The 14,936-nt window shown below is 33.9% G+C and overlaps 1 protein-coding gene across 1 annotated transcript in view; it reads left to right on the top strand.

The window, feature by feature from the left end:
- Positions 1-8,725, top strand: part of LOC123551470 (uncharacterized) — a 50,229-nt gene extending 41,504 nt beyond the window's left edge. The window contains exon 12 of the mRNA XM_045340434.2: positions 7,203-8,725. Within this exon, the coding sequence (XP_045196369.2) occupies positions 7,203-7,310 (108 nt within the window). The 3' untranslated portion in view covers positions 7,311-8,725. The remainder of the gene's footprint in view (positions 1-7,202) is intronic.
- The last annotated feature ends 6,211 nt before the right edge of the window (positions 8,726-14,936 follow it).

Below are 14,936 nucleotides of genomic sequence, written 5' to 3'. Positions count from 1 at the left end.
GTTGTTCACAGTTTTATCTCGGTTAAAGATAATACTCGATCCTTAATTAGTATCATAATTTCTGTGATTTATTAATATTTTTTCATCAAAATACTTTAAATTTATATGAAATTAATGTTGTTTAATAAAAAAATAAACCATTCGATCTTTTACGGAACATAACGGTAATCTTAGATTTTAGCGGTGACAGTTAGCGCGGAGAGTAGTTTCCCTTTACCAAAATGGCGAACATCGATAACAAAACTTGTTTAGAAGTTGGAAAATGGTCTATACCTGTGTATAATGAGCACCCACAATTCCGTGATGGTCCCGGTGGTAAAAAACTGCGCATTTTACATGGGTATCTGCGCAAAGGATGCTTCAGTGCAAAGGAGTTTCGTGACCGATTTTGCGGGTCCAGTGGGACGCAGAGGCACTAAAAAATGCGAGTTCAAAGCAGTAAAAGCGCGTCAGGGATGCAGAAAACCTGCGTCCGGGAAAACCCTGCTTACATATAATAGTATGCAATACTGTCACTTAATTATGCAGGGCTTATTTTATGTGCGATATATAAAATTGAACATAATATTATCTACAATACCTTAAAGACATGCTTTTGCTACCAAGGTGTTTTGCATGGTATATATCCTATAGATGTTACTCTTTTTAATTGGTAATCAGAATGACAATTCCATTTTAATGTAATTTAGTAAAGCTATGTTCAGAAAAACAGTTCGATTTGGCTAATATGTTCAGGTTTCCAAAAGTAATTGCTTTATTGTCTATTGGTCATAACATAAAAACATTTGTTTGTTTGAAACAGTGTATTTGATTACTTTTTAATGCATGATAATTCATGTCATTTTGCTTGCCAGTGTGTTTTGTATAATCACCAGCTCCATATCCAGTTGATTTGGAATAAACAAACAAAATATTAAACAATGTAAATGTTTGTCAAAAAAGGAGGTAAGGGTTGGCTGTAGGTTTGGTGGAGGCCGACATTCTATTTTTCATTTAAAATTGAACCACTAAATGTGCACATTTTAAGATAACAAAAGTCATACTAGGTGACTTGGTTTGTATCGTACCGAACCAAAAAGTCAGGGAAAAATGCTTTCATGTCAGGGAAAAGTCAGGGAAATGTCAGGGAATTTTGTCTGAAAGAATGTGTATGAACCATGATACATATTCATGGTCAGATGCGCGACTTGGGTCCATGATTGCCCTTTTGTTGAAAAAAGCAAATAATTCTTGTTACACTAAATGTTTTGTCTTGAATTCTGCTCACTGGAATTTCATGGATTAAGCTGATTTGTAAGAAACTGCATGAATTTCATTACTGACTTTACAAAATCCTAAAGGTTTTTACTTCTTACCAACATGTACATTTATGCCCCCAGTAATTATTCAAAATGTGCATGAATTGATCTTAAAATAAGTTCAATGTCACCACACATTTAGCAATGATTTTATAAATTTGCATACTTAATGTGTTACCAATGGCAGTGAATCTTTGTTACGGACTTGGTTATAAACAAGAGAATATCATTGTTGGGACATAGAAATGTGTTCCTTATAACAGAGTTTTGATGTACCGTATAGCGGGTTATTTCTGCGGTCAAAATATTCTGCGTTTTGGCCCCAAAAAATGTGAAACAAATTTCTGCGTGTTTTATTTCTGCGTTTTCACTTAAAATGGAAGAGAAATTTCTGCGTTTTCGATGCCAAGGAGGAGGTAATTCCTCGCATGATCGGACGTTGTGAGAATGACAGCGTATGAAAACAATAAGCTAAATTACTGTTAACTGCAGTAAAGTATCTTTGTATTTAATGAATACATTGTAGGATATAATAATTTGCGAAATGAAAAAATATAAGTCCAACAACAATAAATCATTGCACAAACAGCAACTACAAAATACGGTATATATATATAACGGTTACACTTATATAAAGGTTACTAAAGTATCAATTGTTTAGATGATCGCCACAAGGGATTAATAAGAACAACACAAGTGAAATTCACTCAGTTTATTTCATTCACAAAAGAAAAACGTTTTCTGAAGGATTAACAGTTAGGACTTTGACTGACCATCACACCTAATTATCATGATTATACCACTATGGGTAATTGTTAGATGCTGACGGTAATTTTCAATAATTAGACCAGGCAGTTGTGAACTTCGGATTACCTCGGATAACATAGCGTGAAACAACGTTGGTGAAATTTAAAAAAAATGCAGATTTTTTGCGTTTTAAATTTTTGCTGGATGAATATTCTGCTGGAAATATTTTTGCGATTCTACCGAGAGACCGCAGAAACGCAGACATATTGCCCCCGCAGAAATAACCCGCTATACGGTATTGGAGTTTGTTATGTTCATGTGTTTTTTTTCATTTAAGATATATTGGGGGAATCAGGCCAGAAAAATGAGTTCTTTATAACTGTGATTTTATTTTAACCAATTTTGCTAAAGTGAGTTTTACTGTACATTGATACATATATAGTTATCCTGTCTGGTGATTAAATTGATACATACCATAATCCAAGCTGTATTAATACATTGATATATACATGAATCCAAGCCTGGTGAATACATTGATACATACAATAATCTAAGCCTGGTGAATACATTGATACATACAATAATCTAAGCCTGGTGAATACATTGATATATACAGTAATCCAAGCCTGGTGAATACATTGATATATACAGTAGTCCTAGCCAGGTGAATACATTGATACATACAATAATCTAAGCCTGGTGAATACATTGATACATACAATAATCTAAGCCTGGTGAATACATTGATACATACACTAATCTAAGCCTGGTGAATACATTGATACATACACTAATCTAAGCCTGGTGAATACATTGATACATACAGTAATCCTAGCCTGGTGAATACATTGATATATACAGTAATCCTAGCCTGGTGAATACATTGATATATACAGTAATCCTAGCCTGGTTAATACATTGATACATTGATATATACAGTAATCCTAGCTGATGAATACATTGATATATACAGTTATCCAAGCCTGGTAAATACATTGATACATACAGTTATCCAAGCCTGGTGAATACATTGATATATACAGTTATCCAACCCTGGTGAATACATTGATACATACAATAATCTAAGCCTGGTGAATACATTGATACATACAGTAATCTAAGCCTGGTGAATACATTGATACATACAGTAATCCTAGCCTGGTGAATACATTGATACATACAGTTATCCAAGCCTGGTGAATACATTGATATATACAGTAATCCAAGCCTGGTGAATACATTGATACATACAATAATCCAAGCCTGGTGAATACATTGATACATACACTAATCTAAGCCTGGTGAATACATTGATACATACACTAATCTAAGCCTGGTGAATACATTGATACATACAATAATCTAAGCCTGGTGAATACATACAGTAATCTGAGGCAGTGAATACATTGGTACATAGTTATCCAAGCCTGGTGAATACATGATACATACAGTAATCCAGGGCTCACACTGGCCTTCTAAAAAAATAGCCAACTTTTTAACCTATGAAAAATTAATAGCCAGAATTGATGCAGATCTTTGCGTGCAATTTTTATAAAAATAAAAATGAAAATTTTAACATATAATTATATTTTCTTAATTGCTTTAAATAGTAGTAGGCCCCAACAGAGGGTGTGGGAATCGGGGATTCAGGGAAATTACCTCCTAATATTTGTGATGGGGTCCCACTATAAATGTTTAAAATGTTATATTCTGATGGATTTTGAAGGCAGTTATAGGACACATATTTAGTTTGTGTAAGGCAGCTGAAATGGTTGATATTGACTGACATTAAGGACTGGGCAATGGCTCAGTTAGCCCCATTAGACATACACACACAATATGGACACAGTTGCACACAATGGAAAGTTTACCAAGTCTTTGAGAGTATCATCCATGTTTATACTTTTTCTTTATACATATCAAAAGTGTTTTCATGATTCTTTTAACCATATGGTAACTGCACTTAAATTGCTCGAAAAGTACAAAACAATCGGGTCGCGAAAATACGTGATATTTGGCATCTATGCACACTATTGAATTACAGCTTTTTGTCAACAAGTTTTTGATGCTTTATTCAATAAATATACTATTTTTTAAGTGTTTTAGAATGTTTTCACTTACGCTAATTACAATATGCGAGCAAATTTATTTGTTGATTTTTTTAGTTTGCCGTATCGGCCAAGTTTCTAAAAATAGAAACAGGACTGGGTTTCCCGATATTTTTTTTTAATTAATGTGCAAAACAAACATTTATTATGCCAGAATTGTCTTGGTAAAAAAACAGACTATTAAAAATATCTGGCCTGTAATATTTCAACAAATTCGCGTTCTTTACAAATTCTGAAAGTTCGGGGGAAAAAATGTTTTATTCTGTTCGAAAAATTTCATTTCAGGTTAAAAACACATATAGATTTAACCTAGATCCTGATTAAAGATATTTTGAAATCGTCAACAGTTAGGTCAGTTTATAATATGTTTTTAAAGATAATTGAATTAGCGGTAACTATAGATGGCAACTTAATTTTTCATCAGGAAACTGTCCCTATAAATTGGTTTAATTGTCGTCTGCTGTATACATGTATAGAGTTGAAGAAAATTTGCATTGAGGTTTTAAAATGTTCCAAAAAAGTAGCCTGCCAGTTCAGTCTGATTGATAGCTAGATAAGTAAGATTAACTTCCGGTTATAATCGGTTTGTCATCTGTATCCTACCACCTTAGGCAATGTTATCGGCATAGTTGACACGTGTTTGGAATACACGAGGTAATAAACAGTCCGCTCTATCGATTTTCTACACTAGCAGACCGCGAGTTACTGTCTCACTTGGCATAATTATTTATGTAGCTATTAAATAAAATAATCGCCAGTTCCTGGCGCCAAAATGAAAAAAATATTCGCCATTTAAATAAAATAATCACAAATGGCGATAATGGCGACTGACAGTGTGAGCCCTGGTAATCTTAGCCCGGTGAATACATTGGTACATACAGTAATCCAAGCTGTGCAAATACATTGATATATATAGTAATCCAAGCCTGGTGAATACATTGATATAGACAGTTGTCCTAGCCAGGTGAATACATTGATATATACAGTAATCCTAGCCTGGTGAATACATTGATGTATACATTAATCCTAGCTGGTGAATACATTGATATATTCAGTAATCCAAGCCTGGTGAATACATAGATATATACAGTAGTCCTAGTCTGGTGAACATGGTGAATACATTGGTACATACAGTAATCCTAGCCTAGAAAATACATTGCTATATACAGTAGTCCTAGCCAGGTGAATACATTGATATATTCAGTAATCCAAGCCTGGTGAATACATTGATATATACAGTAGTCCTAGTCTGGTGAACATGGTGAATACATTGATACATACAGTAATCCTAGCCTGGTGAATATATTGATATATACAGTAATCCTAGCCTGGTGAATACATTGATGCATACAGTAATCCAAACCTGGTGAATACATTGATATATACAGTAATCCTAGCCTGGTGAATACATTGATATATATATACAGTAATCCAAGCCTGGTGAATACATTGATATATACAGTAATCCTAGCCTGGTGAATACATTGATATATACAGTAATCCTAGCTGGTGAATACATTGATATATACAGTAATCCAAGCCTGGTGAATACATTGATATATACAGTAATCCTAGCCTGGTGAACACATTGATATATACAGTAATCCTAGCTGGTGAATACATTGATGCATACAGTAATCCAAACCTGGTGAATACATTGATATATACAGTAATCCTAGCCTGGCGAATACATTGATACATACAGTAATCCTAGCTAGTGAATACATTGATGCATACAGTAATCCAAACCTGGTGAATACATTGATATATACAGTAATCCTAGCCTGGTGAATACATTGATATATACATTAATCCTAGCCAGGTGAATACATTGATATATACAGTAATCCTAGCCTGGTGAATACATTGATACATTGATATATACAGTAATCCTAGCCAGGTGAATACATTGATATATACAGTAATCCTAGCCTGGTGAATACATTGATATATACAGTAATCCTAGCCTGGTGAATACATTGATATATACAGTAATCCTAGCCTAGTGAATACATTGATATATACAGTAGTCCTAGCCAGGTGTATACATTGATATATACAGTAGTCCTAGCCAGGTGTATACATTGATATATACAGTAATCCTAGCCTCGTGAATACATTGATATATACAGTAATCCTAGCCTGGTGAATACATTGATATATACAGTAATCCTAGCTGGTGAATACATTGATATATACAGTAATCCTAGCTGGTGAATACATTGATATATACAGTAATCCAAGCCTGGTGAATACATTGATATATACAGTAGTCCTAGCCTGGTGAATACATTGATATATACAGTAGTCCTAGCCTGGTGAATACATTGATACATTGATATATACAGTAATCCTAGCCAGGTGAATACATTGATATATACAGTAATCCCAGCCTGGTGAATACATTGATACATACAGTAATCCTAGCCTGGTGAATACATTGATATATACAGTAGTCCTAGCTAGGTGAATACATTGATATATACAGTAATCCTAGCCTGGTGAATACATTGATACATTGATATATACAGTAATCCTAGCCAGGTGAATACATTGATATATATAGTAATCCTAGCCTGGTGAATACATTGATATACATAGTAATCCTAGCTTGGTGAATACATTGATATATACAGTAATCCTAGCCAGGTGAATACATTGATATATACAGTAATCCTAGCCTGGTGAATACATCAATATATACGGTAATCCTAGCCTAGTGAATACATTGATATATACAGTAATCCTAGCCTGGTGAATACATTGATATATACAGTAATCCTAGCCTGGTGAATACATTGATATATACAGTAGTCCTAGCCAGGTGAATACATTGATATATTCAGTAATCCTAGTCTGGTGAATACATTGATATATACAGTAATCCTAGCTGGTGAATACATCAATATAATTGATACATTCTGTATTCGTATGCTGTTGAATACATTGATGCATAGAGTAATTTTAGCTTAATGAATACATTGGTACATATAGTTATCCTACTGTTGTTAATGCATTTCTTGTAATTAGTCAAACTATTCTATTCCAGAGCAAGCGTAGAAGGAAGGAGAAGACAAATGTTTCATTGGACAGTCTTGCAGCATTAAATGTTGATGAAGCCCTCTCACAGATTTATGGGAAACAGCCATCGACGTAGTTTCAAATGCATGGATAAACATAGTCTTTTAGTTTCAGGCTTGATTACATACTGTGAAATCATTTAATTCCATGGGCCAAACAGCTAGGCTGGAGTTACCAATAATTGGGCGTAATATCTCGGCTGAATAGCTAGCCTGGAGTTACCAATATCAGTTTGAATAAGGATTCATATCTTATACATTCATCTTAAACTTAGCTGAAATATAATGAACTGAACTTTTTTTGATAGATAATTTATTTGTCCATTCTTAAGACACCCAAATTATTTAAAATCAGCTCAGACCCTTCTAAATAACCTGGCCCCAACAAATGCAGCCACCAGAATCAATGTAAACAGGGCCAACTAAATTAAATGATAGTGCCAACCATTCCCTTCCACAACCCTTGCTATCCAAGACCAGGTAGATTGATAGGGAGAATATTTTTTTGATGTTTAGTGAATATAAATCAGTTTACATATGTTTACAATAATTATATGCGATATAAAATCAGAATATAATAACACTATTTCAGTCAATAACAGCTGTTATTAAGTTACAGTTTGATTATAAAGGGATAGGACTCACAACAACAAAAAATACAGGTTTCATATTTGTAATAGATGGGTAGTGGTTATATATGTGGGTAGGTAGTGGGTGGGGAAACAATGTGTTATTTTAGGCCCAGTAAAATGTATGATTATGTGTAGAAGTTGGACATAGTAAATGTTTTGGTCAAGTAAAGTTGATAAAGGGACAGCCAGTAGGAGCCATCAAGGGGTCTCACCACCCTTGACATGCAGCAGTATAATTTGAGGTGTGGGCACTGGTGGTGTCATTTGTAGTTATTACTCTTGGCAAATCAAATAAATACAAATGAGATGCAATCTCGGTTCTGGCCTGAAAACAAAATTATTCAGTACAGCTGTGAATGTCAAATGTTCAAGCAAAAAAATACACCGATTCTGGTGGCCACCTAAGAATTTATCAAAACAGAAAGAAAATTTATTCAAATTTTAAATGCATGAAAATAATTTTCCAAGGATTAAAGTGATTTCACAGTATGTAGGAGCTACAGGGCTAAAGCCTTTGACTGACAATGCAGGTTTAATTGTGAAGGTGAACTGTAACAGGAAAACTAAACTGTTTTGTAATGTTTGAACAACAAAAAAGATAAAGTATTGTGTAATGTGTGATCACTGAAAAACTTGTGTAATGTTTGATCGTCAAATAGATCAACTTGTGTTAATGTTTGATCATCGATAAAGATAAAACTGAACAGTTTTTCTGTAATATGTACGGTAGGAAAAAGAAAATAAATACTATGTATATGCATAAAGTATGCCAGTTATAATTATATTTTTAATAAGTAATCTTTATTTATATTGTGTCTTGGTTTTTTGCTTGTCTGATCATTGAAAAAAAAAATCTACAAGGTGTTGTTGTCACTTGATCGTCAGCTAGGCATTGGTTAAGATTTTGTTATCCCCCACGGATGAAATCGGGAGGGGTGGTATTGAAATGGCGTTGTCCGTCCGTCAGTCCGTCCACAGCCATTTCTCAGTAACTACTTGGTAGAATTTCATGAAACTTGAAATAAACATGAACCAACATACTGCGATGATGCCCGTCAAGTTTTTTTTTTGATTGGTCAATTTCCCTCAGAGTTATTGCCCTTAATTTAATAAAAAAATGTCTGTCCGCAGCCATTTCTCAGTAACTAGCAGGTAGAATTTCATCAAATTTGAAATAGACATGAACTAAGATACTGTGCTGATGCCCGTTAAGTATTTTTTTGATAGGTCAATTTCCCTCGGAGTTATTGCCCTTGATTTAATGAAAAATGTCCGTCTGCAGCCATTTCTCAGTAACTAGTAGGTAGAATTTCATCAAACTTGAAATAGACATGAACCAAGATACTGCGACGATGCCCTTCAAGTTTTTTTGCGATTGGTCAATTTTCCATATAGTTATTGCCCTTTAATTGTTTAAAAATCCACAGATCTGTACATAACAAACCAACCAATTGGAAGAATTTCATTAAACTTCTTCCATTCTTTTCCATGAACATTTATTATTAACATGTGATGTTGTGTACCTACACCTGGTCACCACCTTACCTTGGTCGCCCCCGCCCCCTTTTTTTTTTTTTTTTTCCCTCATTTTTCGTTTTCTATCAATATTTATAATCAACATGTAAACTGTTGTATCAACACCCCATCCCCCACCCAAACAAACCATTCATTTTCTTTTAATTTGATTTTGACTAAAAAAATTATTTGCTTCTTGGTAACATTCTTAACTTTTTGCTGGATATATTTTTTTGCCGTTCCTCAACTCGGACCCTTTCGGCAGGGGATTCCAATTCATCGAATTTGCTTGTTAAAGTCCACTTTTTAGCCCACCTGAACACAAAGTTCGTGCTCATGGTGAGCTATTGTGATCATGCTGTGTCTTTCCTGCGCATGTGCGTCTTTCTGTCTGTCCATCCATCGTCAACAATTTTTTTAAAAGTCCAGAAAGATTTTGATGAAACCTGGCCTAGATGTTCCTTGGTAGGTCTTCTGCCAAAGTTGTTCAAATGGTTCTGCTTACGGTAGTTACACATAGGGCGCTAAAGATAGAAAAATCTTCAAAAACTAAACTGCTGCTCAGATTTTGAAATAATTTCACAGAAATGGTCCTTATGTAACCATTTTTAGATGGACGCCAGGAGTTGTCACTTTTTCCCTGTATGTATATATTGGAAACTTTAAAAATGTTCTTGTTAGAAACAGCAGGCCCAATTTTAAAAACAGTTTTTACACAGAATGTTTCTTGGATATTTGGCGTGTGATATAGGGGTTTGACTGTCTACCGTAAGTGTTCAAATTATTGCCCTAGGTTCAAAAATGGTGATGTCCATATTTAAGGTGGGGGACACACTTTTCGTCTGGAACACTAAGGGTGTACCTCTACACATTCAACAATAAACATGTTACTTCGATACTGTTCAATTTTCACAGTAAAGCAACATTCAAAGAACACAGCCTTATCAAACTGTAACCTAGGAATAGTGCATGTATAGTTTTAAACATGACTTATACGAGACAAAGTAAGACAAAGACATAACAAGAGGGTCATGATGACCATAAATCGCACAACTGAGTAACATGAGCCACATGTTTTAAATGGCAAACTGATGCTAAAATATTAGACAGTAGGTCACATTTATGGTTAATGAAAGTCAGTTTTAAGATCGGTGTGCAAAACTGTACATGTCGTCCAAAATTCAAGGCTGTATCTTAAAAAGCAAAAAAGTAGGTAAACAGTCTAGGAAATATGATCTGATCATTTTTGAGTCGGCTAAACGATGAAATCATTTTGACGAGTCCTTGCTATCCAGCGATTCTCTAAGTCTAAATGGACCAAATAACACAGTGAAGGGATGTAGTTCCATTAGATTTCTCAAACTTCAAACAGTTCACTGCATGAATGAAGTTAAGTTGTGTGAATTCCCTTTGCTATGACCAGTATACGATGTAATCTGTCATATTTATGACTTGTAATTGTGCAATACTCAAATGTAACTCATTAAGCATAAATGTGATTTTATAATTGCGCAGGCTTACAAGTTTGCGTAACATCCAGCGAAAGACAAAAAATAGTTCACAGGGTCCAGATAAGATGCGTATTAGCGTAAATTACATATAGAAATAATGCAAATACGCATGTTAATAATTTCTAAGCGTATAAAACGTATATGAAATTACAGAAATGCACACAATGCTTTTTTAAAAATAAAATCTGAATCGTCTGGATGCTTTAGGTAACATAGCCGATCCCGATCAGCCTTAATTCTCCCACATTCATCAGCCTTAATTCTCCCTACACGCATCGTATGATTTCTATAAACTTTGCGTGGGTTTCTACACACACACATGAATTTTGCAGTCAGTAAACGGATAAATTATTGGAAGAATAAGCTCTTACTGGTTTGTTTAGTTACTACAGATATTAAAAATGATTTTAATTCTACTTTTCGAGAAATAAACAAATCGGCGAAACATTAAATTGTATTTTCTTGTAGTTTTTGAAATCGAAAGTAGATTTTCTATGTTGGCTGCTTTCACAAAACGAAACAACTTTTTATGAAAAGATTAAATAAGAGGTAATTAACCATAAACTTCAATGTCAGATACTGCCATGCTGCTAAATGTCTTCGTATCATACAATTTGTAAAAGATATTGTTGAAAATGGAATAAAAGTGTAATCGTATCGGATATATATTTTGGGTAAATATCGAGCTGTGTTATGAAATTTTAACATTCATGTAACATACATGATAGATATTATTGTAACAGAAATGATTCTAGAATTTATTTTATTACACCTACATATAATCTATGTCAGGTATTCTAGTCCTGAGGCATGATCTGAAAGTAAAAAGATGAAGTGACAGTCATACTTTGGATATTGTAATACTAGAAAGAATCTAGATCGTAACCTTTCTGGAATTTTGACTGGTTTGGATAATTTGCTTACGATTCAGGTTCGCAAAAAATGAAACCGCACCATTCTGCTTTTCATGATGACACATGGCTTGATTTTTGCAGTCAGTAAGCGGATAAATTATCCGAGAAAGAGCTCTTACTGATTTGTTTAATTACTACTGATTTTAAAAATGATTTTATTTCTTATTTTTCGAGAAATAAACAAATCGGCGAAACATTAAATTGTATTTTCTTGTAGTTTTTGAAATCGAAAGTAGATCGTCTATGTTAGAGTGCTTTGACGAAACGAAACAATTTTTTTTATGAAATGATTTAAAATAATTTCACTGTAAACTTCAATGTCAGATACTGCCAACTGCTGCTAAACTGTCTTCTATCATCACAATTTGTAAAACATATTGTTGAAACTGGAGATTTTGGCAGTATAAAAGAAAGTGTAATCATATCCAGATATAATATTTTGGGTAAATATCGAGCTGTGTTATGAAATTTAAACATTAAAGTAACAGACATGATAGATATTATTGTAAAAGAAATGATTCTAGAATTTATTTTTATAATACATACATAGAATCAATATCAGACTTATATTCTAGTGCTGAGGCATGACCTGAAAGTAAAAATATGAAGTGACAGTCATTTATACTTTGAATATTGTAATACTAAAAAGAATCTAGAGGTAATAATTAGAAATTGAAACATAAAATTTTCAGTTAGAAATCGCACCAAAGGCTATCAAGGGTCTACATTTTCAAAATTTCCTTGTGGTGATACCCCAAACCCGAATTGCAGGAGGGGGTATCCTCCCAAACCCTCCCCCCATATTGCCACTTTACAGTTTGATACATTTGCTCTTTTACCACCTGCCACAATGCCCATTTGAAAATCTGACTGCAGTTCAAAGCGGGAAGGAACACCCCTCCCCAAACCCACCCTGCTACTGACCACGTAAAAATGGCTCAAACATCTTTTCAGCCTAGTCTGGGCCTGTCTGTCTACATGAATCAAAACGGATAATTGAAAGTACATAGACTTGGGGACTACTGACATGGTTTTAAAGGGGTTAACAGGTCTGAAATAGAATAAATGATGGTTGTAACTAAAAAAGAACTACATTTATTAATATTGGTTATCTTTCCGAAATTGGTAGCTAGTCCGAGTAATTCTCTTAGTTTCGAATGCGCAATTTTCCTGTCAGTGTAACATTCATGACACTATATATGACATCGGCAACATTTACATATCTTTAAACGCAAAGTAAGTATACTTTAAATCACATCCTTATAATATGATTGAACAATACCTAGCGTGTGACACGGTATTGCCAGGCCCCCTATCTGTAAAATATCTGAACAGTTCTTTCGTCCATCCGTTACAAATTGTATGTGGCAATCCGCGCTATAAAATTTCAATATATAAATTTTCATATTCAAATTTTATCATGTGCGAATATATACCAGCCGATAATTGCCTGTTTTGGTAATGCCGGAGGCAAATGTTTACTGGAAAAATATTTATAGTCATGGGCAGTATCTTAGTGTCACCTGTCAAATTGTAGTTTGTAATTTCAACATTTTTATACCCCCACCAAACATGTTTGAGGGGGGTATATAGGAGTCAGTTTTGTCGCGTCCCGTCCCGTCGCGTCCGAAATCTATTATCTCAGTTATTACCAGATGGATTTGATTCAACTTAAAATACATGTTCCACTTATCACCCACATCATGTGACACAAGGTGCATAACTCTGACACCAAGTTTTCATGAATTATGTCCCCTTTACTTAGATTTAAGGTTAATTTGTTGTATTTCACTATATCTCAGTTATTACTAAAGGATTTGATTCAAACTTAAAATAGATGTTCCACCTCATCACCCACATCATGTGACAAGGTGCATAACTCTGACACCAATTTTTTATGAATTATGCCTTTTTATTAGAATTAAGGTTGATTTTGATGTATTTTCACTATATCTCAGTTACTACTGAATGGATTTGATTCAAACTTAAAATAGATGTTCCACCTCATCACCCACATCATGTGCCCACATCATGTGACACAAGGTGCATAACTCTGACACCAAGTTTTCATGAATTATGTCCCCTTTTACTTAGAATTTAAGGTTAATTTTGTTGTATTTTCACTATATCTCAGTTATTACTAAATGGATTTGATTCAAACTTAAAATAGTTGTTCCACCTCATCACCCAGATCATGTGACATAAGGTGCTTAACTCTGACATAAATTTTTTATGAATTATGTCCCCTTTTACTTTAAATTTAAGGTTGATTTTGATGTATTTTCACTATATCTCAGTTATTACAAAATGGATTTGATTCAAACTTAGAATAGATGTTCCACCTCATTACCCACATCATGTGAGACAAGGTGCGTAACTCTGACACCAATTTTTCATGAATTATGCCCCTTTTTACTTAGAATTTAAGGTTGATTTGATGTATTTCACTATATCTCAGTTACTACTGAATGGATTTGATTCAGACTTAAAATAGATGTTCCACTCATCATGTGACACAAGATGCATAACTCTGACACCAATTTTTCTTGAATTGTGTCCCTTTTACCTAGAATTTAAAGTTAATTTTGATGTTATTATCCTCGGTATATCTCATTCTGATTGGCTTAGAGCCAAAGGAAGTAACTTTTTTAACTTTTGTATGAGTTTCTTCCCTAATTCCAGGAATAGTCTATTTTTAGAAATCCTATATTTAGATTTCAATATTTTAGGTATTTTCTAACTTTTTATTATAAGTCCTATGTAAAAGTAAATTTTCTGTGGTAACATGGGTCGGTAAGACACTTTTTTGTATTCACTTTTAGTGTATCTCTAATATTAGAGATTTTTTATATTTACTAGTATTACTTATATGTGGAAACCCAGGATGAAGTACTCCAAAGACTAAGTATTTTTAAGATTTCTTATGGTTGCCATTCTTCTGTGACAAGACCTTATGGTGGGGGTATGAGTCACTCCTGTGACAGTTCTAGTTATTTTTGCGAACCACTCTTCAATTTTAGAGAAATATATTGGGTTTAAATACTTGTATAATGTCGATCAAAGTTTTACTAGGCATCGATTGAATGTCCATTTCATCTATTGTAACAAAATCTCTGTTCAGATGGGGAAAA

The sequence above is a fragment of the Mercenaria mercenaria genome, chromosome 4 (assembly GCF_021730395.1).
Source record: "Mercenaria mercenaria strain notata chromosome 4, MADL_Memer_1, whole genome shotgun sequence".
NCBI lineage: Eukaryota > Metazoa > Mollusca > Bivalvia > Venerida > Veneridae > Mercenaria > Mercenaria mercenaria.
This window is presented reverse-complemented; position numbering and strand designations above follow the sequence as displayed.